Source organism: Felis catus, chromosome A1, assembly GCF_018350175.1.
Source record: "Felis catus isolate Fca126 chromosome A1, F.catus_Fca126_mat1.0, whole genome shotgun sequence".
In the NCBI taxonomy this organism is placed as follows: Eukaryota; Metazoa; Chordata; class Mammalia; order Carnivora; family Felidae; genus Felis; species Felis catus.
The window spans coordinates 201,793,393-201,815,241 of NC_058368.1; the positions used below are offsets into that span (position 1 = coordinate 201,793,393).

At 36.7% G+C, this 21,849-nt stretch overlaps 1 protein-coding gene across 1 annotated transcript in view; it reads right to left on the bottom strand.

Moving 5' to 3' along the window:
* PARP8 (poly(ADP-ribose) polymerase family member 8) overlaps positions 1-21,849 on the bottom strand; it is a 178,200-nt gene that overhangs the window by 80,431 nt on the left and 75,920 nt on the right. The window contains exon 4 of the mRNA XM_011286265.4: positions 1,103-1,140. Within this exon, the coding sequence (XP_011284567.2) occupies positions 1,103-1,140 (38 nt within the window). The remainder of the gene's footprint in view (positions 1-1,102; positions 1,141-21,849) is intronic.

Consider the following 21,849-nt stretch of genomic DNA (forward strand, 5'->3'; position numbering starts at 1 on the left):
GGATTCTGTGTCTCCCTCTCTCTCTGCCCTTCCCCACTCATGCTCTGTCTCTCTCTGTCTCAGAAATAAATAAACATTAAAAAAAAAATTGCTGTTCTTTGCCACAAAATATGATAAACAATAGATGCTTGCATTATACTCTTTTCTCCGAGGTAAAGTAATCAGGTTGTATTTTTTCTGCATTAAGTCTACAATACTTATGTTCTTATTCAAGATAAAATTACAGATATCACTTGTGAGGAAAATACTAAAGAGAAACATCTTGTTTACGTATCTGAAAATTGTCATGACTAAAATGTTGGCATACACAGCTTGGGCTCTGATGAGATTACATGTGTCTAGAAAACAGGACTGACCATGGCCTAGAAGAAAAACCCTTGTTTGACTGATAGAAAAATGGATCTGCAGTGGTCTTACATTCTGTTTTCTAGGGAGAAGTGTTTGCGGGCGTAGTAATATATTTCAAGTAACAGACACTCAGCGAGACTACATAAACAAGATACCTAGCCTAGTCCAGTGGTACAGTCCATAGACTCTGGACTCCTGGGTTCAAAACCCAGCTCTTCCTCTTACTAGCTGTGTCATCATTCATGAGGAAAAAAGTGATGCTATGGTAACAATGTCATAGGATCATTGTCAGAATTGTTTAATGAGACATATACTTAGAGAAATGAAGACAGGACTATTTTTTGCTATTACTATTATTTTTACCTATTATTTTAGCTGCTATCCTTACCTATTATTTTTACATTATGAGAACTCAAATGATGTTTCAAAGCCAACGACTGAACCAGTTCAGAGAATCTTTTTTTTTTTTTTACTTGCAATGAGAAAAATATATATAGGCTGAAGCTATACATGGGCTCAAGTAAACTATTTTTCATCAGGAAACTATTTTGATTCTGGACTGCATCTCAGGGTAAGACATGTATCTCACAGGCAACCAACAGAATTTTTCTGGATCTTTAAGTCTTCCCCTGCCAACGCTTCACTCCCAGATATATTTATATACATTTTCCATCTCCAAAAGAAAAAAAAATATTCAAAGAAACCACGACACAAGTATTTGTAATAAAAACAGAAAGAAAAAAAAAAAGCATACCTGGGTAATCTTCAGATACATGTACTGAATAGGATACACTGTTAAAACAGGAAAAAAGAGAAAAGAAAGGCTCAAGTTACTGCTAAGCAATATATGTTTTTACAAAATAAAAACCGTCATTATTACCCATTCATTTTTATAGATGAACAACTAACATCCAAAACAGATTAGAAAGAATATTTTGATTTTTGACATCGGAAACTTACAGAGTTTTAAGATATATTTTCTGTGAGTGTAAATGATTTTTGAAGTATCGTTCTTCCCACAGTGGTACTTTGAGTACAGACAGGTCTTTTTAATCTCAGCAATATCTAATATTCCCTAATCTATGATCACTTGTGTTATCTGCTCAGATTTTATCAAACCACCTTCTTTTAACCCAAAATAAAGTATTCTTTCTGTTTGGTACGGCAGTCCAGAATTTAAACATTTGTTTTTGATACTGCTTCTCCACAATCTGCTGTGATTCTGAAACACGCCCTTTTCTTCAAAGACTTAACAAAATGATGACAGCGTAACTCATAGTTGTTCATCAGCCAATCTCTCATCGTCACGATATAGAATAAACGAACTAACTCCAGACCTCAGGAGGACTGGGTTGCCTTAAAAACAATTTTTAAATTGCATTTTAACAATTTCACAACTCCTTCCCCAGTAACCCTACTGCCTTCAGGTATTACCTCAATGACACATGGGAAGCTATCACAATTACTTCTCCACTTTCCTCTCTCTATCAGCTAGACTGTGAGTCTCTTGAGGTTAGGGTCCGTGTCTATTTTATTTTTAGCACAGTCCTCTATTTTACTGCATGACACACAGAACATATTCAATATTAGTTTTCTGAAGAGATTGGTGGAACTGCCACCTGCCAGAGAAAAGTCAAAATTTAGTTTAAGTTCAGCCAAATTAACTGCCTGTTAACACAAATCAATTCTCTTTGAAGGAACAAAAAAAAAAAAAAATAGAATCTCTGCAAAGTATCATTCACAAAGTGAATCCTGTAAGATTCAAATTACTTGACATATGAACAAACAGGAAAATCTAACCTATATTCAAGGGAAAGTTTGACCCAAATGCTGGAATCAGCCCACAATGATGTTAAAAAAGTTATTATAAGTATGTTTACAGAAGTAAAAATGAAAAATCCAATCCAAAGAAGAAAAAACAGATCATCAGGGTCTTTTGGACACTAGTAAAAGAGCAAACATTTTGTATAACTAAAGTTTCAGGAGGTAAAGAGAGAGAAAACACTGCAGGAAAAAAAAAAAGGGCTGCCAATTTCCCAGTTTGAGTCAAAGACTGATGTACAGACTGAAGAAGCCCAGAAAACCCCAAACAGGTTACATGCAGAGAAAGCTACATCCAGGTGCACGTGGGCAAACTGCTGAAAACCAAATATAAGGAAACATTTTTAAAAGAGACAAAACTGACACTATACACATAGGAAAACAGTAAGAATCAATGTTTCATAAGAAACTGTGGAGGACAGAGGACAGTAGAATGACGAAAAGCTGGGGGAGAACTGTGAACCCCGAATTCTACATCTAGGCCACGGATCTTTAAAAATGAAGATAAATTTAAAAACTTACAGATGAAAGAAAATTGTGGACGTCTGTGCCAGCAAACCTAAGGCAGAAAAAATCCCAAAGTTCTCCAGGTGAATGATATCAGAAAACAAAATATCCAGAGAGAATGGAGAGTAGCAGAAATTGTAAATATAAAAGACGCTTACTGTTTTAAAAATACATGACTTGTTTAAAGTAAAAATTCTAACACTTCACTGTGGGATTTATAACATATGTAAATGTAATACACATGACAATTATAGCATAATGTCTGGGAGGGGTTAAATGCTCTTATGTAGTTTCAAGGTTCTTCTATCTTATTCAAAATGGGATAATACTAACCCTAAACAATAACTTCTAAGAAAAGTTAAGGATATACACTGTAATCTCTAGAACAACCACAAAACAAAGAAACAAACAAGCAAACAAACAAATAAGCAAACCTTAAAAAACAATAGCAAGGATTGCATTAAATGTGAATGGACTAAAAGGCAAAGCCAGCCAGAATGGATTTAAAAAAGCAAGATCCAATTCTATGCTGTCTTTAAGAGATCCACATTAAATATAAAGGCACAGATTCAAAGTAAAGGAGGGAAAATAACTAATAACTTCAAAATACATGAGGCAAAACTTGACAGAATTAAAAGGAGAAAAGCACAACTCCACAATCATAATTTGAGTAACTGATAGAACTAGACACCCCCCACCCAAATCACTGAAGACTGAAGATCCGAAATAGATTTTAATTACTGTAGAATATCCTTTTCCTTTCAGATACACATGGATGGAACGTTCACCAGAAAAGATCATTCACTGTGCTATAAAACTAGTCTTAGTAAATCTGAATGAATGGATGGTTGTGGTTCACCATAGTCCATATCCTGGGTTTCCTGACTCATCTAGCCCTTATAACTGACTAAGTCGTAAGCCCTCAAAGAGCCACTGCCTTTTAGAATTTGTGACTGGACTTTGGGCAATGTGACTATGGCCACAGGCAATGCAACCCCTCCAGGCAAGCCCAAGTCTCCACCAATCAAATCCCTGGCCTGCTGCTTAGTCCCTGTAAAGAGATTAGGCAGAGACAAAAATGAATAAGGAAGTGAGAAGGAAAACAAGATGGTTTGTAATGAGAGCAAACACTGACACAAGGTTCTTTCATAAAGCATATTTAATTGATCAATGAATTCAAAAAGCATTTCTTGGTAACTTGATAAAAGACAAACACTATGTTAACGTCAACTACGATTTAGGTAGAAAAAAAATCAGGAGATGATTTTGAATGATTAATTCAAGAGGAAACAAAGAATATAAAACAAGGAATATGATAGACATGGGAACTTAAACATTTTAAAGCACAACAGTATTTTTTCCTTCTTATTTTTATATAATTATAGGTTCATATGAAGTTGCACAGATAGTTGAGAGAACTCATGTAGCCTTCATCCAGGTTACCACATTAATGACATGTTATGTACATACAGTACAATATCAAAAGCAGGATATCAACATTAGGTAAAGGGAGTATAGCTCTATATTATTTTATCACATTTGCATCATGTACCACCATACATCAAGCTACGGAACTATTCGACCATTCAAGGATTTGCCTCGTGCTACCCTCATTAGAGTCAAATCCATCTCCCTTCACCTCAACATCCTTAACCCCAGGCAGCCACTAATCAATTCTCCATCTCTATAATTTTGTCATTTCAAGAACATTATATAAATGGAATCACAGAGTGTGCCATGAAGCACAATAGTATTTTGAGGCCAAATGAGTATTGTGAAAAAAACTGCTATGATTGGCAATATGTAGGATAGACTGAAGAAGAGGGAGACTGGATTCAAAAGCTACCGTAGTGGCAAAATATGAGCAACGATCAGTGGGGAGGTATGTAACGGGGAGGAGAAAACGCAGGAACAAATGGCAGATGTTGGAGCCCAGCCAAGAGACCAGCTTTGGAAATCATGGCCCTGAATCAAATGCCAAGAATTAAAAGATAAAATAACCATGCCAGTGATGCCTCAAACAAGCTGGGGGAAATATACACTATGACCTCAATGAATTTATTTGCCCCACAATTCATCTCCTTAGATAATGAAACTATACTATGTAGAAATGAAATTATTGACGATCAAGGTAACCCTTCATCTGGCAGTACTATGTGACAGAAGACTGGGATCTTGCCAGAGATTATACTCAGTACTAAACTGAATTAATTCCCAACAGCCTACCATCTCAACCAACAACAGTTGGCTCCATTTCTAATCCAAATGAATGTATAAATCCAAAATGAAACCTTAATACGTTCCCATGTCTATCTCCAATCAGGAAGCCTGTTGCAGTCATAGCCACAGAGATCCTGGATACCAGCCTTACTAGCTGAGTGGCATAAGAAAAGTTATTTCAACACGCTCAGATTCAACCTCTTTTCAGTAAAATGGGAGAATCCAGAACTACCATATAAACCTGCTGTGATGATTTAATGGCTTAACAGGTGTGAGGCCCCCAGGACAACGCCAGACACATAGCAGCAGGTGCCGAGTAATTCTAGTCAGCTTCCAGTACAAGCAACGAAAATTTAGAGAAATGAAATTTTACATGAATGAATGTTTTATGGGGGAACTCAATTTATTTGAAATCACAATGTATTCCATTTATCGGAGACCAAAACTAACACTGACGCTTTTACTTTATGGTAGCGTTACCCTCATGATGTTAGGAGACATTTCCATGTTCTTGATCATACCTGATTTTTCAAAGACAAAATAGAAAGCAAAAGCCCAGCAAAATGACTCATCAGCTCCTGTGCTATAGCACTTTCTTGGTAGTACACCAGAAGGAAAATCACCAGGGCTGTAAAATCCAAATCAGTTTCACTCTGTGGCTTACAGAGTTCTTAGGGAAACAATCTAGTACAAGCAGACACGGATGATTAAACTAAAGGACCTAATACACAGGGCCAGAAAAAGAGAAAAAAGGCAAAGAACCAAGCTTAAGTAGATATAGGTGTAAGGGTATAATACTATATGTATAGGCTTACATAGCATGTGCTGCACATGCTAAATACTAAAGCAACCAAAATTATCATGAGGAAACGAAAGGGGAAGGCGAACAGGAGAAGGAAGAAAACCGTGGAGCAAGCTCTGAATTCTGATTCAGGAAAAAATGGCTTCAAAATTTTAGAATATGTTGAATTACAATTACACTGAGGTGCTTTGCCAGGGAAATTTAAGGTGGTCGTTATGCGGTCAATACTACATGCAACATAAATAAAATGGCGGCTTCCAGCCCTTATTCCTCTGAAAGCAACTGTCCCAACTAAAGACCTCTCTCTATTGCCACAAGCCTGTAAGGGAGCTCCTGGGGGAGCCCTCAGATGTGTGTTCACTATCTACCTAATCCTGTATTTTGTTTCTCTATTTGTTTACTCCTGTAATTACAAGCATTCATAAGGTCATTCTTCTATCTAAACTCACCACTCACTCCATTACCATCCTATTTCTCCTGAAATGCCTGCAAAGAACTAAGAATAGGAGTTTATATCTAGTCCCCAAATTCACAGATATAAGGAAATTCTTTAAGAACAGTAGGGAGATGATGAAAAGGGCAGTTTTAACATAACAGGGAAGGGAACTCGGGTGTGAAGACAAAATGACTTTAGATTCCGAAGACCTCTCAGAGGTACTGGATTCAGTGGCTGTATTTTAATTGTTGGCCCCATAACGTTGCTGATACCTCAAACTCAAGAATCTTGCATCCCGAGCTCATACTTTCTCAACTACACCCGGGGGTTTTGACAGAGCAAGCAAAACCCAGAATCTCACCAGGTCTTTTACCTTACTCTCTAAAACAGTTTCTCTGGGAAGCCAGTCCTTACAGCTCCTTTTCCTCCCAGTTAGATCACGTTTAAAATTTACGTGGAAAAAAGAAAAAAGCAAAATCAGAAACTCACAAAAAACTGCAGCTACTGGCAGGCAACCCTCCATCCTGGCTACAATGCTTACGAGTACAGGCCTCAACTCTGTATGTTCACTTGCAAGACAACAGCTTAGACCTGAGGGTGTATGTTCCCTACCCCACTCACAGACCCGCTGCGAGCTCACCAGAAGAAAATTCACTCCAGCACCTGTCTTCCCCAATGTCCCAGTGTTACAGGGTGAAAAAGACACCGTCCAGCTATCCATCTCCTCAACCAACTCCTGCATCTCAAGCTAGACGGTGACTTTTGGCATGCTAGAAGCTCATTTTGCTCCTTGGATGCCATTTGCTTCCCAAAAGATTCATTATCGCATTTATTATCAGTTTTACCTTCCATAAATATTTTCTAAATATCCAGGCCAACCAGCTATAGCACCTTCGTTATTTACCATTATTCGTTACCAATTGTTTTGTCATTTATCCAGGATTAGGAATTTCTAGGGCACTCTTTCCTCTTTACTTAAAAATCCTCACATCACCCACATCCATATGGACAACGTTGAGCTGCATATGGTTCCATGACCTCATCTTCCCTTAATTTTAGCTCACCAGATCCATGGCTACCCCTTGGACCTTGACTTGGAGTGTAATTGCTCTCCTTCTAAAATCTCAACTCGGTGTCCCACTTTTTGGCCACAATTTTATAACTCTTCAGGCCTCAGTCCTTTATTCCTGCTCACTGACACCCGCCAATCCCCATGCTTTCTTTCACTCTTTGTGCTCTTTATGGTCCCTTCAAGCTTCTTTTTCTTCTTCATGTGACTGTAGAGACCCAACTGCTCTCTCCACACCATCTTCAACTCCTTCATGGTGTACCCCTATTTTGCCCATGCCGACCACCTACCAGACCTGTAGCCACCAAACCATAGATAAGTCATGTCTGGCCTTCTCAACTCCCTAGACCTGGGCTCTGAATGCCCCTGGAGAGGACAGTGGAACCAAGGCATCTGGAACCCCTGCAGACATGGAGTGCTCAATGCCAGTTCTGCACAACTTTGCCCAGTAACCCTTCATATACTCTTGTGCTTTATCTTTTTGGTAGTTTTTTTCAAACCTTCACAACTTTCCAACGTCCTGTAACAACGTGCCCTTTCAACTATCCGCATGAAGATTAAAACAGAGCATCATATGGCTACTCCCGCAGGGCATTTTCATCCTTTCTCCTACTAACCACCTATAAGCTAATACTTTTCTCCTCCCACCCAGGAAGATGGAAATGTCTGTGCTTTTATCTAAGACTGGTCCATCTACTCGATTTATAGATCCCGTAAATGAAGGCTCCATCTGGGACCTTGTTCCACAATTTGAAATTAATAAAAAATCTATAATTATGAAAGTGTTAGCAATTTACCCACAAAGATATTAATGGTAGCACTGTTAAAATGAAGAAGTACCCAGAGAAGCAAAAATGTCAAAAATTGGATTATGTAAACTATTCTATACATACAATGCAACACCAGGCAACTCTGAAAAGGTAATGGTGTAAAATAACACGTAATGAAAGAGATATGTGTTTCCAGTACATTAAGGTACATATGAAAATTTAGACAGCTACAACATATTTTTGTTAAAAACACATAGATACATATTTACTACAAATACATATTCATAGAAGCATGGCTTGAAAAATTATGACAAATTTCAACATTTCTTATCTCTTGGCGTTTGGATGAAAGGGAGCTTTATCTTTTGTATCTGTATTGTTTCAATCTTATAAAAAGTATTAAATAAAAAGAGGGAAAAGCCGGTAATTTTTACCTTGTAGCCTTTTCTTATTATCACTCTACTTTCCTTCTTAAAATCAAGTTTTTGCAAAGAGTCATCTAAGCCCTTTTTACTACCTACCTACTGGCAAGTGTACATTCCAATCTGGCTTCCACCCCACCAAAATTCTGCTTCTTCACAACATCCCTGGTCTTTTTTTTCCCCCCTAGTCCTTTTCTTACGCAAATTCTCTGATGCATTTAATAAAAATAAAGATATCGTGAAACCCTCCTTCCTTAGCTCCCAAACTCCATCTCTCCCCGGGTTCCCTCTGGTATTTGAAGATGCTCTTCTTAATTTCTTCATTTACAATATTTCAAATTTCATGCTGCTTTCATATTTCAATGCTTTCTCTCCATGCTGACTGCTCTATTTTCTCACATGAGTAATCTCAACTATATCCATGAGTATCTCCTACCAGCCATACATGAGACTAAAAAATTCCCTATCTCCAAATCAGGCAGGCAGGCAGCTTTTTATTTTTCACATTTTTAATAGGATATTCTGCAAGCAAATTAAACCCAAGTCATACAAAATAGGATTTATTGCATTCTCTACCTTACTTTTCAACTCGACAAACGAAACACCAAGAAACCTGGGGCAAATAATAGTGGCACTTGCTGTTAGAAACTATAGATCTACTCACTATTTGACATTATCAGGGCACAAAAGCCTTGGATACTTTCTGGAGCAGGGAAATTCTGATTCAGTAGATGTGAGGTAGGACCTGGTATGTGCATTTCTGATTTACTTCTAAATTTTAATTCTTTAGCATGTCTTCCAAGGCTGTTCACAATGTAACCCATAACAATCTGACCAGCCAAAACCCTGTCAAATACCCAGCGACCTGAACTTCTAACCATTTCAAGTTCTACCATTACCAAACAGGTCATTTTATTCACACAAAGCAAAGTTGCCCTAGACTCTGGATGTGAAATCTGGTTCCATCATTATTAACTGTGTGACTGCGTGCTAGACTGACTGTGAGCTAGAGAATTACTTCTTTTTGACTCAGTTTCCTATCTATAGTCTACTATCTCTTAGGGTTGCTATGAAGAGTAAACAGGTTAATACACGTGAAACGCTTTGAAGAAAGGAAAAGAAAAGAAAAGAAAAGAGAAAAAACAATCAAAATTTTCAATAAACCTTAGCTGTTTCATTAATAATATCCTTTTTAAAATTTTTTTAATTTAAAAAAAATGTTTAGTTATTTATTTTTGAGAGGGGAGAGGGGGAGAGAAGGAGAGGGAGAGAGAACAAGCAGGGGAGGGGCAGAGAGAGAGACAGACAGACAGAATCTGAAGCAGGCTCCAGGCTCTGAGCTGTGAGCACAGAGTCCAATGCTGGGCTTGAACCCACAAACTGTGAGATCATGACCTGAGCCGAAGTGGATGCTCAACCGACTGAGCCACCCAGGTGACCCTCTTCTAATAATATTATCATTATTATTACTCCCACACATAGACTTAATTTCTGGAACACATTCCCCTCTCTCCTCAAGGCTCAATCTCAGGGACAACTTCCTATGAAACTTCTCCAACAATCCAGGAAGATTGGGCATTTCTTCCCCTATGTCCCACTTCATCGTGGCATTAACTATCCAATAGACTGAAGGTATGGACCAAGCATTTTCATCCTCAAATTCCTAGAGCTTTGACACAGTCTTACCACTCAATAAATAATTTCTGAATAAATGAACAAATCATATATTTTTCCAAAAGTACTAGATATTCCATGACAGTCCTTGATAGAAAACATATCGCTTCAGCAAGTGTTGAAATATTTGATGAAAATCAACAAATGCTGGTACCCAACAGTTCACCCTGGGGGTCCACACCACCATGCATGTGAATGTCCGGCTCTTCCTCACATTCTCTTCACAGGCTTTTCGTGATGCACAGAATAGAGTGGGTTCTGAATGCCCGGATCATATGTGTTCTCCGTATTTGCCATTTTCAAATCTACATACTAAAGGTGATACTTGCATTATTATCAGCCCTGATAGCATGAGTTGAAATTCAATGGCCCAGAATAAGGGAAGATCTCTCAGATGCCCTCCCCCCCCCCCCCCACCAAAAAGGAAGTACCTACTTTCAATACAAACAAGTAGAAATGTTAGTATTTCAAACTGATCAGTAGTTTACTAGTTTTTTACTTGTCAGGAAAGAACTACACAGGAAAGTAAGTATAGACAGTTCTAGACAGAAGAGGAAAATGGACTAGAAAATGTTTGAGCAGGAATTTGTTGCAGCATCATATATTCCATGCCAGGAGCAAGCGTGCTTTAGTCAAGGACTTTAACAACAATCACGCACATATCTCTGCCCTGCCCTTCTTCTAGAGCTTTCAACATGGAGACAAGAGAACTAAGCTCACATTCCAGAAGAGAAGACACATCTTTCCCAACAATGAAATAAACTGTTGGTATAACACAATTTACATTATCCTTTACAAAGATAAAATGATGATGATGTTTGCCCACTAAACATTCAGTTAGTTTCTCAATAATACATATGTTCCTACTCTCAAGTCTTATTTTGATAATTTTTAAAGCTTTACTTTCAGCAAGTGATGTAAGAAGATTAAAGTAATGGTGTTCGTTTGTGTGACATTTAGGGAACTGGTTGAGTCAGCAGCTTCAGGCTTAAATATTATACTATAGGTCAAGTGCTCAGAATTCTAAGTAAACCATCTTGTCAACAGACATGAACTTGAAGGACCTAAGTCCAACTTTGATTATAACCCAGATGCATGCTTTATTTATGATATTAATACACCATATGGTATGAGCAAAATTTTTCTTTTATACTGCCTTAGTCTAATGAAAAGAGCCAACTGCATATTTAAATAAAGTCTTGTTTCTCTCTTATTCTTTAATTGTAACCAAAAATAAAAGGGAGGTCACAAGTGCAATTCCAACAAGACCTTAACAGTGAACAGAGAACACCAAGTCACCAACATTAAATCAGTTATATATATTATTTCTATATTTCCTCCCCAAAGTTTAATGTCTAGACTTTTGTTCTCTGGGCAGTTTGCAACTAATTCAATATTATTTGATAAACATTTATTCGACAAATGTAGATACCTTTACCTTCACTGTTTTTTTGTGTTTTTTTTAAGCAAGCTGCACACCCAGCATGGAGGCTTCACCCACTGAGCCACCCAGGCACCCCCACCTTCACTGTTTTCTATCTAGGTTCAAGTCATAAACAGTTATAAAAAGTTTAAAGTGGTTACAAATGATTTACACAACATGCCAGGACTGGAAAGCTGAATACGATAGAAGAATTCTAAAAATGAAGTACGGCTTTGTTGAGGCAAGAAAACATGTTTTAAGAAAACACTATAAATTATTCAGAGAGATAACGACAATAAATACTAAAATACCACCTCACCAACTTTCTCAAAGACTTAAGATCTCCAAGATCGGGTTCTTTCCAAGATAATTTCTCGTGGAATATCCAGCACAATTCTTAATACCACCTGAAGACCCTTGCAAGATCCGATCTATCTACTTGCCTCATCCTAGCCTTGCCCTGTGTTCTCTCTGTGCTCAAACAAAAAGGACTCGCTTTATTTTCTACGCATGCATCAGACACGAACACCACCCAACCACCCAACCGAGGTGAGATGTGCCTGACACTCCTCAGGCACTCTTGGTTGCTCAAGAACAAAGGAAAGCACAGAAAACAAATGGTTACATTGATAGAACCTCCATCAGTTTACAAATATCTTAGTAATATCACAAGAAAAAGGCAATCTTATCAACAGCCTAATCTCCAGAACTCCCTACTATCTTAAGGATAATGCTTTGCGAAAGGGAAAAACCACTTTAGCTTAACAATAACTAGGCCTCCAACAATCTGTAAATCCTCTTTAGCAGAGGGAAAGCCCTTTAAGAAACTTCCTCTTGGCTTTACCTCCCCCAACTCCACAGTATTTAAGCAGTCACTCTGCACAGCCCCGTGTAGCTCTTCTGCCCATGGGTCCTGTTCCCAAGCTTTAATAAAATCACCTTTTTGCACCAAAGACGTCTTCAAGAATTCTATCTTGGCTGTCGGCTCTGAACCCCACCATCACTCCAAAAACCCATTACTCCCACTCCTCTTTTGTCTTGTTAATTCATTCTCATCCTTCAGATCTCAACTGAAATGTCACCTCCTAGAAAGAAACATTGTGATCACCTCTCCCAGACTCAGATCTTACTATAGAGCAGTTACAGAGTTTGTAATTATATACTTATTTGCATGACATTAACATCTGTTTCTCCTACTAAATCTGTACGGTTCGAAGGCACTTCTAACCATAATATCCCAGCAACTACATACACCTAGTACACAGTAGGAACACTGTAAATGTGGAATGAATGGATATTGATAAATGTTTAAATCCTTTGGGATCTTCCAACTTGGAATAACATTCCTCACAAAATTACTTAGCAAATGTGATTTAGTTTACAATCTGAAGAGCACAGAAAAACATGGACTTTAGAATATACCTTCACAAGCCATGTGAGCCTGAGAAAAAGAATTGGCTAACCTTCTGCTTATTTGTGAAGTGAGATAACATCTACTTCCTAGTATTGTCAAGAGGATTACATGGAAGATGATAAGTGTAAGAAAGCAACTTGTGTAATAAGAGGAGACAATCAATGAAAATATTTCTCAACTTCCTCTCCTTTCCCAAAACTCAAGCATGAGAATATCCAAAATAATTCTGTGGTAGAGCTCTTCACTATCCATTCTACCCCTTCCCCTCCCGGCTGGATAGGGAAGCCCTTGGGTTTGCAAGAGGAGAATCCCTTCACCCAGGGTAGAAAAGAGCTGAGCAAATGGATAAGCCAATCAGATAAGCCTAGTTTCCCTGGTAGCCTAACACCCGTGGTAAACAGAGAAAGGCAGCAGAGCTTAGGTAATTTCAGAGATAGAGGCAGAGCCCTGATCAAACTAAACCTAAATTCCTTATCAATGAACTTCTCAATGAACAAATAACTTTCCTTTTGCTCTTTTAAACCAGCATAAAATATTTTTTGTTCCTTACAACCAAAATCATCTTAACTGATACATAGACCTATTAGACTTGTTGAGACGCTTTAATGTGAACATCTGCAAGCTATTTAAACTAAAAAACAACGGACGTATAGGCTTAATTTAATTTTGTGATTTTTGCCTAATCGTTACAAAGTATATACTTTAGTGATTTATTTAGGATTTTAAGTAATATTCATACATTTTATAGAATTGATGACCCAAAAACAATGGTAATAAATTAGATACTATATAACAAAATTTGTGAGTGCAAAGGTCTTATTTTATGGTCATTTTCTTTAAGGTACAGTATTTTTTTTCCCTTATGGATAAATGATTTTTTTAGTCCTTCATATGCATTTGGTTTGTTATTTTGTTTCAATATATATTCTAGAAAGTGGGATTTGAAAAGCTATAGTCCTAACCATTGTTTTTCTTGTTTGTTTCTAGACTACAGCCTTTAGGGAAGTTAGCAACTCAACAGGAGAGTGGGAATACTTGCAGACTGTAGAACAGTACTTCTAAGTTCTTGCTACAATCAATTAGCCTTTCACTCTTCATTAAGCTTTTGAAAAATGATTTGTTCTCGCAAGATTAATGTGGAAAGTATAATTATTTGAAAACAAGGGTACTGTATTTAAATCTGACATATTTTGGCCACAAAGTTAATTGATTACTAGATATTCAATTAACAAATGCAATTCATTCTTAAGCCAGTGAATATGTAACTAAAAGCCAGCCTCAAAGTAACAAATACATAACACAAAAATAGCCACGCAAATGGTTTTACCAAAGGAAAACGGCAGTTTAACAAAGTAGTTACAATAATAATACCAGTTTTGAATATATGTCTAAATTAAACACTAAATTAGTCTCTGGATTTTTCCTATGGGAGAAGACTTCATCAAGGCAGACTCCACTGACCCTAGATACAAGGAAATAAGAATTCCATAAGATTGAATTAATGGATGGGTACCATTTAATTGCAGGTATTTTTTCAGATACTGTTGTTGCTTTTAATATTCTGTCTTCTAATGATATATGAGTAAGACTTTCATCTTTTTTTTTTTCCTTTTAAGCTATACCTTTCAATTTGGTGGACACTGCTGTTTCAAATTGAAACAAAACACTTAAAAATGTTTATTTATTTTTGAAAGAGACAGAAAGAGCAAGTGGGGGAGGAGCAGACAGAGAGAGAGAGAGAGAGAGAGAGAAAGAGAGAATCCCAAGCAGGCTCCACACTGCCAGCACACAGCCCGACGTTAGGCTCGATCTCACAAACCATGAGATCATGACCTGAACCGAGATCAAGAGTAGGCCACTTAACCAAGTGAGCCACCCAGGCACCCCAGAAACAAAACACTTTAAAAGAGCATCTAATTCTCACTGATCTCTCCAGATTTCAGAAACGAATAATGGGCATCCTTACTTTCCATGGCCATATAGTTCTTCCCATAGGTTTAGTAAGAATTTGCCCTCTCTTTTTGGCAGAATACTTTGGACAAATCAATTGTGTAACCAGAGCTACCCTGAGAATATCATATTTGAAAATGATTTTCGCATAATCAGGAGTGACAACTACTGAAACACAAGGGTTCAGTTTTTAACAAGGGTTAAGTTTACAAATCTCCCCCAAGACAACTGGCCTAACACACCTGGCTGGAAGATAGGTTCCCGAAGTTAGAAGAAGGTAAGAAACATCACTGTCAGTCAGAACAGGAACCTTAGCAAATGTTGGGAGCCTCAACCAGACAGAAATTCACCCAGCTACACAGGTACTAAAGATGAAATCTCTTGGAGAGAGTTTCTTGCTTTTGTTTTCCTAGCCTCAGAGAAGCAAATAACAGAGGCTTTTAAAAGTCCAATCCAAGGTTTATAATAAAAATTTCTGGAGAGAAATTAATTCTATCACCTCAACAGCTCATGGTTCTACATTAGCAAATCTAGAGGAGGCCTCTATGGCCAATTAACACTCTAGCTGCAGTTTTTTTGGGGTTTTTTTTTGGATGAAGAATTACCTTTGTAAATTACTTGTGATCTCAGGAGGAAGACTAAAGAAAACTGTCAAAAACTTGAAAATGGGCATAAAAGATCCTGAATGTTTTCCACTGGCACACTGGGCATTCATTCTACAGTAGACCCTGAAGATTCTGATTCTAAAGGGGTTTCTGATTTACTCAGCGATCTTCACACCCTGCAGGGATAAAAGCTAAGCAGTAAAAGACTGAGCATAATGCAAATTACTCCCATTTATGGCATTACAAGTGAGTTTTCTTTCAGTAAAGAATATATATCTCAATAAGTTAAATGTGTGTGTACCCAGTTCTCATTTGAGCCATCTTTAGTGTGCAAATTTACACAAAAAAGCTCTGGTATTGACAAATGAATGCCTTATTTACTTCATATTAATATAGGCATTAAGCTGACCAAACCAAGTTTATAAATAGAGTTGACTTTGCTTCAAGTATTTTGGGATTGTGAGAAAGTTAAAGGTAACTAAAAGGTTCACAAGTAGGGGCTGGTTAAATAAATAATGGTATGTCTCTTGCAAAGGTGCTGGAGCCACTGAAAGTAAAATCTAGAAAAAGTAAAAGTGCAATCTAATAATACTGTGACCCCATTTTTGATAAAAAAAAAACAACTTGGATTTAAATACCTTTATTAATACATCTATTCCGAGTTGTATAGGACTTTTGAGGCGGGGAGAAGGGTATTAGGGTATGCTTTCTGGGGAGAAGGTTTGTTGGATCACTGATGGTTGTTATTGCTGATGACGTCTGCTTTCTTTTCTTCCAAATTTTCCTGGAATAAACTTTACTAGCAGTAATCAAGTATAGTTATAGAGGAAAACTACTAGAATTAATTTATAAATTATATTTCACAATGCAAGTAAAAGTACATTCATTAATAAAATGGGAGCAATACCTCTGTATCTGTTGGCTAGATCTTACACATCTTTCAGGGAGCAGTTCACATTTTTACCTTCAAGAGCCCTTCCTCTCAACTTCACCCCACTCTGTCCAATCTGATGCAGACAAGATTTAAGACTCCTTACTAGACACTGTCATAGGGCCCTAGATGAACCCCTTCTAAAACTTTTCATAGCTATAACTGGGGTGAATATGAAATCAATGCTTCTTTCCCCTACTAGACCTAATTTCTCTGTCTTATCCACTGTTGTGAGCCTGATACTCAATATATGCATATTGCATCCTAAGAGGTACTCTTAGGATGTACCATATATATATATATATATATATATATATATATATATATACACACACACATATGTATATATATAATATACACATATTATATATACATATGTATATGTATGTATACATATTACATATGTAATTGTATATGTATATATACATATCACATAGGTAATATATACACATATATATGTATATATATAAATATACATATAGCTCCCTTGCCATGGACAATGAATGACTCTTAAAATATGGTAGAGTAACAAGTATGTTGTACCAAAGATAAACCACCTAAATCCAATTAACTTGAGTCTCTTTATAAGCCGGATTTTATGAGAGATGAGTAACATTTGCCATTCACTCATGGAAAAGATTTTTTACGTATGTAATATTTTAAGGGATATAATTTGGCCTATAATGTGTCTGCATTAAACAAATCACGGTAATGGAATTTTATCATACTGTATCATGTTGTGAAGTGAAAACAAAGAAGTCATACTGTCTGTGTTTATACATTATATGCAGAGGGTTCAAGGACATTCATCTGTAATTCAACATGCTCAAAAATCATGAAAATATGACGCTTGGTATTTGCAACATTGATGATAAAATCTGAACAAACAATAAAGGGTACTTGAAGGTCTTGAAATTTCAATATTTGCAGGCCATGCAAATATGTTTAAATAAATTACAGAAAATATTCTGTTCAGATAGTTCCCCAGGCACCAAACAAATGTACACTGAATCCTATTATAGCACTACCACATGAGAGAAGCAGCCATCAATCTGGTTTATAAAAATGTTCTTCCAGTCACAACCAACCTTTTTGTTCATGATTAATTTCTATTATAGCAATACATTATAGTGATACTAATAATATTAAGGCTCTAGAACATAGGTTTGTCTAACACTGGCTTCTTCATACATAATCTTGTTATAGTCTGAATTTAGGGTGGGCATAAATATCACACTGTCTCAGCTTCCCTTTCTAGGCAATGCATGGTTAAATCTGTGTCTAGGCATCCTTGATTTTGGCACTATGAATTTCACGGAAGAAAACGGGAAAACTCCAGCACCCGTGGAAAAGTCACTTCTCTGTTTCTAAAAATAGGTAAACCTCTTGGCTTCATTTAAGTCAATGAAGAAATTTCTCAGGTTACAGAGAAAAGCAAAGAGAGAGAACAAGAGAGACAGAGCATTAACTGTTTTTGTTCAGTCAATCCGAGATGGAAATTTATACTAGGCATCCTGGGGACATTTGCAATATGGTTGAGAATTACACATTTCTAAGGACATGAAATAAGAAAAAAATCAGTTTTACCTAATTTTATATAACAGTAAATATACTACTGACAAATTGTGACTTTTTAAAATGATCATGTAATTTTCAGCAAATAATTCACGTACATGCTGTCCTCTGTTATCACGTACAGGCTGACTATAGATGATTATCATCGTTATAATCATCCAGTGATAGTCCAAAGCAAATGGAGAACTGGATACTCTATTTCTGCACCATCACAAAGATCTTTTCTTCTCTTCACTCTTTCTTTTCCTTCAGAGGGACAGTAAGAAGGAAAATGATAAAATTTCCGTCATGAGATTTCCAAACCCCCATCTCTACCCTCAAGAAATCCTTGATAGGGGCGCCTGGGTGGCTCAGTCGGTTAAGCATCCGGCTTCGGCTCAGGTCATGATCTCACAGTCTGTGAGTTCGAGCCCTGCGTCGGGCTCTGTGCTGACAGCTCAGAGCCTGGAGCCTGCTTCGGATTCTGTGTCTCCCTCTCTCTGGCCCTCCCTCATTCATGCTCTGTCCCTCTCTGTCTCAAAAATAAATAAACATTAAAAAAATTAAAAAAAAAAAGAAATCCTTCATAAATTCTTAAGAATTTCACACATACCAATTGAAAAAAAACATATATATCCTTATGGGATCTTAAATAAAACCTCCATTTAAAAAAGAAAGGAAGATAGGGGCGCCTGGATGGCTCAGTTGGTTAAGCCTCGTACTTCAGCTCAGGTCATGGTCTCATGGTTTGTGAGATAGAGCCCTGCACTGCCTCTGCTGTCAGCCCAGAGCCTGCTTTGGATCCTAGTCTTTCTCTCTCTCTGTCTCTCTCTCTGTCTCTCTCTCTCTCTCAAAAATAAATAAACATTAAAAAAAATTTTCTTTAAGGAAGATAAAATTCAATGTTAAAAGCCTCTGTGTCACTTGTATCTGTCTTTTTATATTTAATACCATTATATGATAGGTTCCCTCACAACTTTCCGAATGCTTCCAAAATTACTTTTCATAACAAAGTTCACTTAAGTTCATTTTCCTCATTAGAAGAGTTAATGTACAGTTAATCAGTTAATGTACAGAGTGTGAGGAAAATAAGGAAATGCCCCAAATAGGACAAGGTCATTTAAGGATGGCTTTTGGAGGTTAAGTGTATAATACTTGAGAACATACTAGAAATTGAAGAGGACTATAGATTTAAAGAAAAGATAAACAAGTGTGAGAACCAGATCTGTAGAGAACTGTAGGGCACCCGATCTGGTAGGAAAACAAGTTATCATGCTGAATATTAAAATAAAGCCTCCAGGCACCTGGCAGGCTCAATGGGAAGAGCATGAGAATCTTGACTTTGGGGTCCTGAGTTCGAGCCTCAACATTGGGTGTAGAGATTACTTAAATAAAACTTAAAAAAATAAAATAAAATGAAGCCTCACATGATAAGAAGTGATGGAAAATGATAGTAAGGATATTAGATTCTACACTAGATATTGACAAAATACCCTTTTTTTGTGAGTAACAAATAACAAATTGTGAGGCTGTGAGTCAATAAATGATGAGTTGTTTTCTAAATTATTTAACCCCATTATTTCTATCCCTGAATACAGTTCAACTAAAATTTAACCATAAATACTCCTATTAAAGCTTAATATAATCTTTCAAATATTGACTAATTATAAAATATTACATTCAAGTCAATCAGTCACAGAATTGTTTAAAAGCTTTTTAAAAAACTGCTCCATCATGAATTATTAAAAGAGTCTTTTTCAAGCAAAAGAAAATAATTTTCATAAAGTATGGATATTAGCAATTTGAATTTTCAGGTCTTTTTTAAAAGTCAAGTTGCCCACCAGAGAGTACAAGACACCATCTGTTAGGTCAGGAGCAAGTTTCTCGTCCATTTTAAATCAGTCTTCTATGACCATAGGTCACAGATAAAAAAAAAAAAAAACATCGCTATGAGAGAATCATTCAGTTTCATTTCCACAGTTACCAAAAAAGAAAAAAGATACTATCTGCTGAGTAAAAACTATTGTATGTTGTTTGCATTTGTCATTGAAAGAAAAAATTTTTTCACTACTTCGCCCTCAAAGCCAATTTACCCAACAATATATCCAATGTTTCCAAAGCATCTGTTAAATTTGTTTTCATGCAAATATCAGTCTGCATATCAACTGTTTCTATTCAGAATTTCTTTTTAACCCTGTTTAGCAAATCTTATAAAACCCTGTTTGCATTTATAGCAAGCACAAAACTGGTTTTAAAAATTGTAAGTACTATGTACTAATCTTTATGGATAAGTACTATCGTATGTTTTCTGTTTGTTAAGATTCTCTCCCATATTGTGTGCAGTTTATTTTTCCAGATTCTAGTTCCAACCTTTTCCAGGGGCAAGAACTTAATTATTGTCTATTTACTGTATTGTATTTCCACTGCCAGCAACAATAGGAAACCAATATTCTTACGCTCTCATGCTAATAATCCCTTGAGAATGATGACAAAGATCAGTCTCTTCTCTGAACCCCCAGTGGCCAGGTGTATTTTGAAATTCAGAGTTATGCATATTTTAGAAAGGTAACAGAGTGCACATTTTACACCTTATCATCAAAAACAACACTATATCTGGAGAAATGCATGAACATTCCCACTATAAATAATATCGTGTCAGTTCAGATCAGTTTGCCACTAATGGGCCAAGCTTACAAAGTAATTTTGTTTCAATATTCAGAGTCTTGTGGATTCAAAAATTCTGGATAATAAATTGTGTGTACACACACACACATATTTTAACTTTTAATATCTAAAAGGATGACTCATGAGGCCACATTCTGTAATTAAGCAAATACCTAACTGACTATAGTAGGAAATCTATACCTAAATACCTAAGCATTGAAGCCTATACTTTATGCTTTCCTAATGACTGTATCCAAAAAACAAAAGGAAAGAAAAATATCTGTAGGAGACAACAAACATTTCCCATCATAGTAAGACCAGATGAAAATAACTTCACAATGGAAAGAATAAAAAGCTGTCTAGTGATCCTTTATTCAGGGTTCAACAAGCACATCTTCTTTAGCATATAAATAAATTTTAAGAACTCTACCAGAATTCTCGGATTTACATAAGCCAGACCTGTGCAAGCAAAGGCACAACGCTATGATTTTCCTACTTTACATTTTCATTTGACTCAAGTCCAACAGACAAACATGATCATTCCTTTGGACAGACGAACAAAAGAGAAATCAACTGAAAAAAAGAAATTCAAAATGGAGAGACTTTGTTTTGATTTTATTCTCTAAAGGCCAAAGGAAAAAGGTTTTAGAAATGGGGGGGGGGGGGGGATGTACATAATGTCTTGATTTCACAGAATATTAGAGAGGAATATAGGTCTTTAATTGCCCAATGCACACCCTCACTTTACAGATGAAGAAACATAAATTTATAAGGATCCGTGTGTTTCCACGTGGAACCGAGACAGAGCTAAGTTTTCTGACTTTTTCCTCTTGTGACTTTGTAAGCTCTATGGCAAGAAACTTCAGAGTATTTTGCAACAAGATCTAATCTTCCTTCCTCAAAATATTTTTGAAAATAGAAGCAACAGAGAAACATCACTGCCCCAATGTAAGTAAAAGCCCACCAGGTATCCTTTCCTCCACAGATGACAATCTTGTCTTGTAATTAATATGCTTAAGTTTATGCAGTTATTTCTCTTTTTTTTTAAGTTTGTTTATTTTGAGAGAGAGAGAGAGAAAGCAGAGGAGGGGCAGAGAGACAGAGAGAGAGGGAGAATCCCAAGCAGACTCCATGCTGTCAGCACATATTCCAAAACGGGGCTCTAACTCAAGAACCACGAGATCATCACCTGAGCCAAAAACAAGAGTTGGTGGCTTAACCAACCGAGCCACTCAGGTG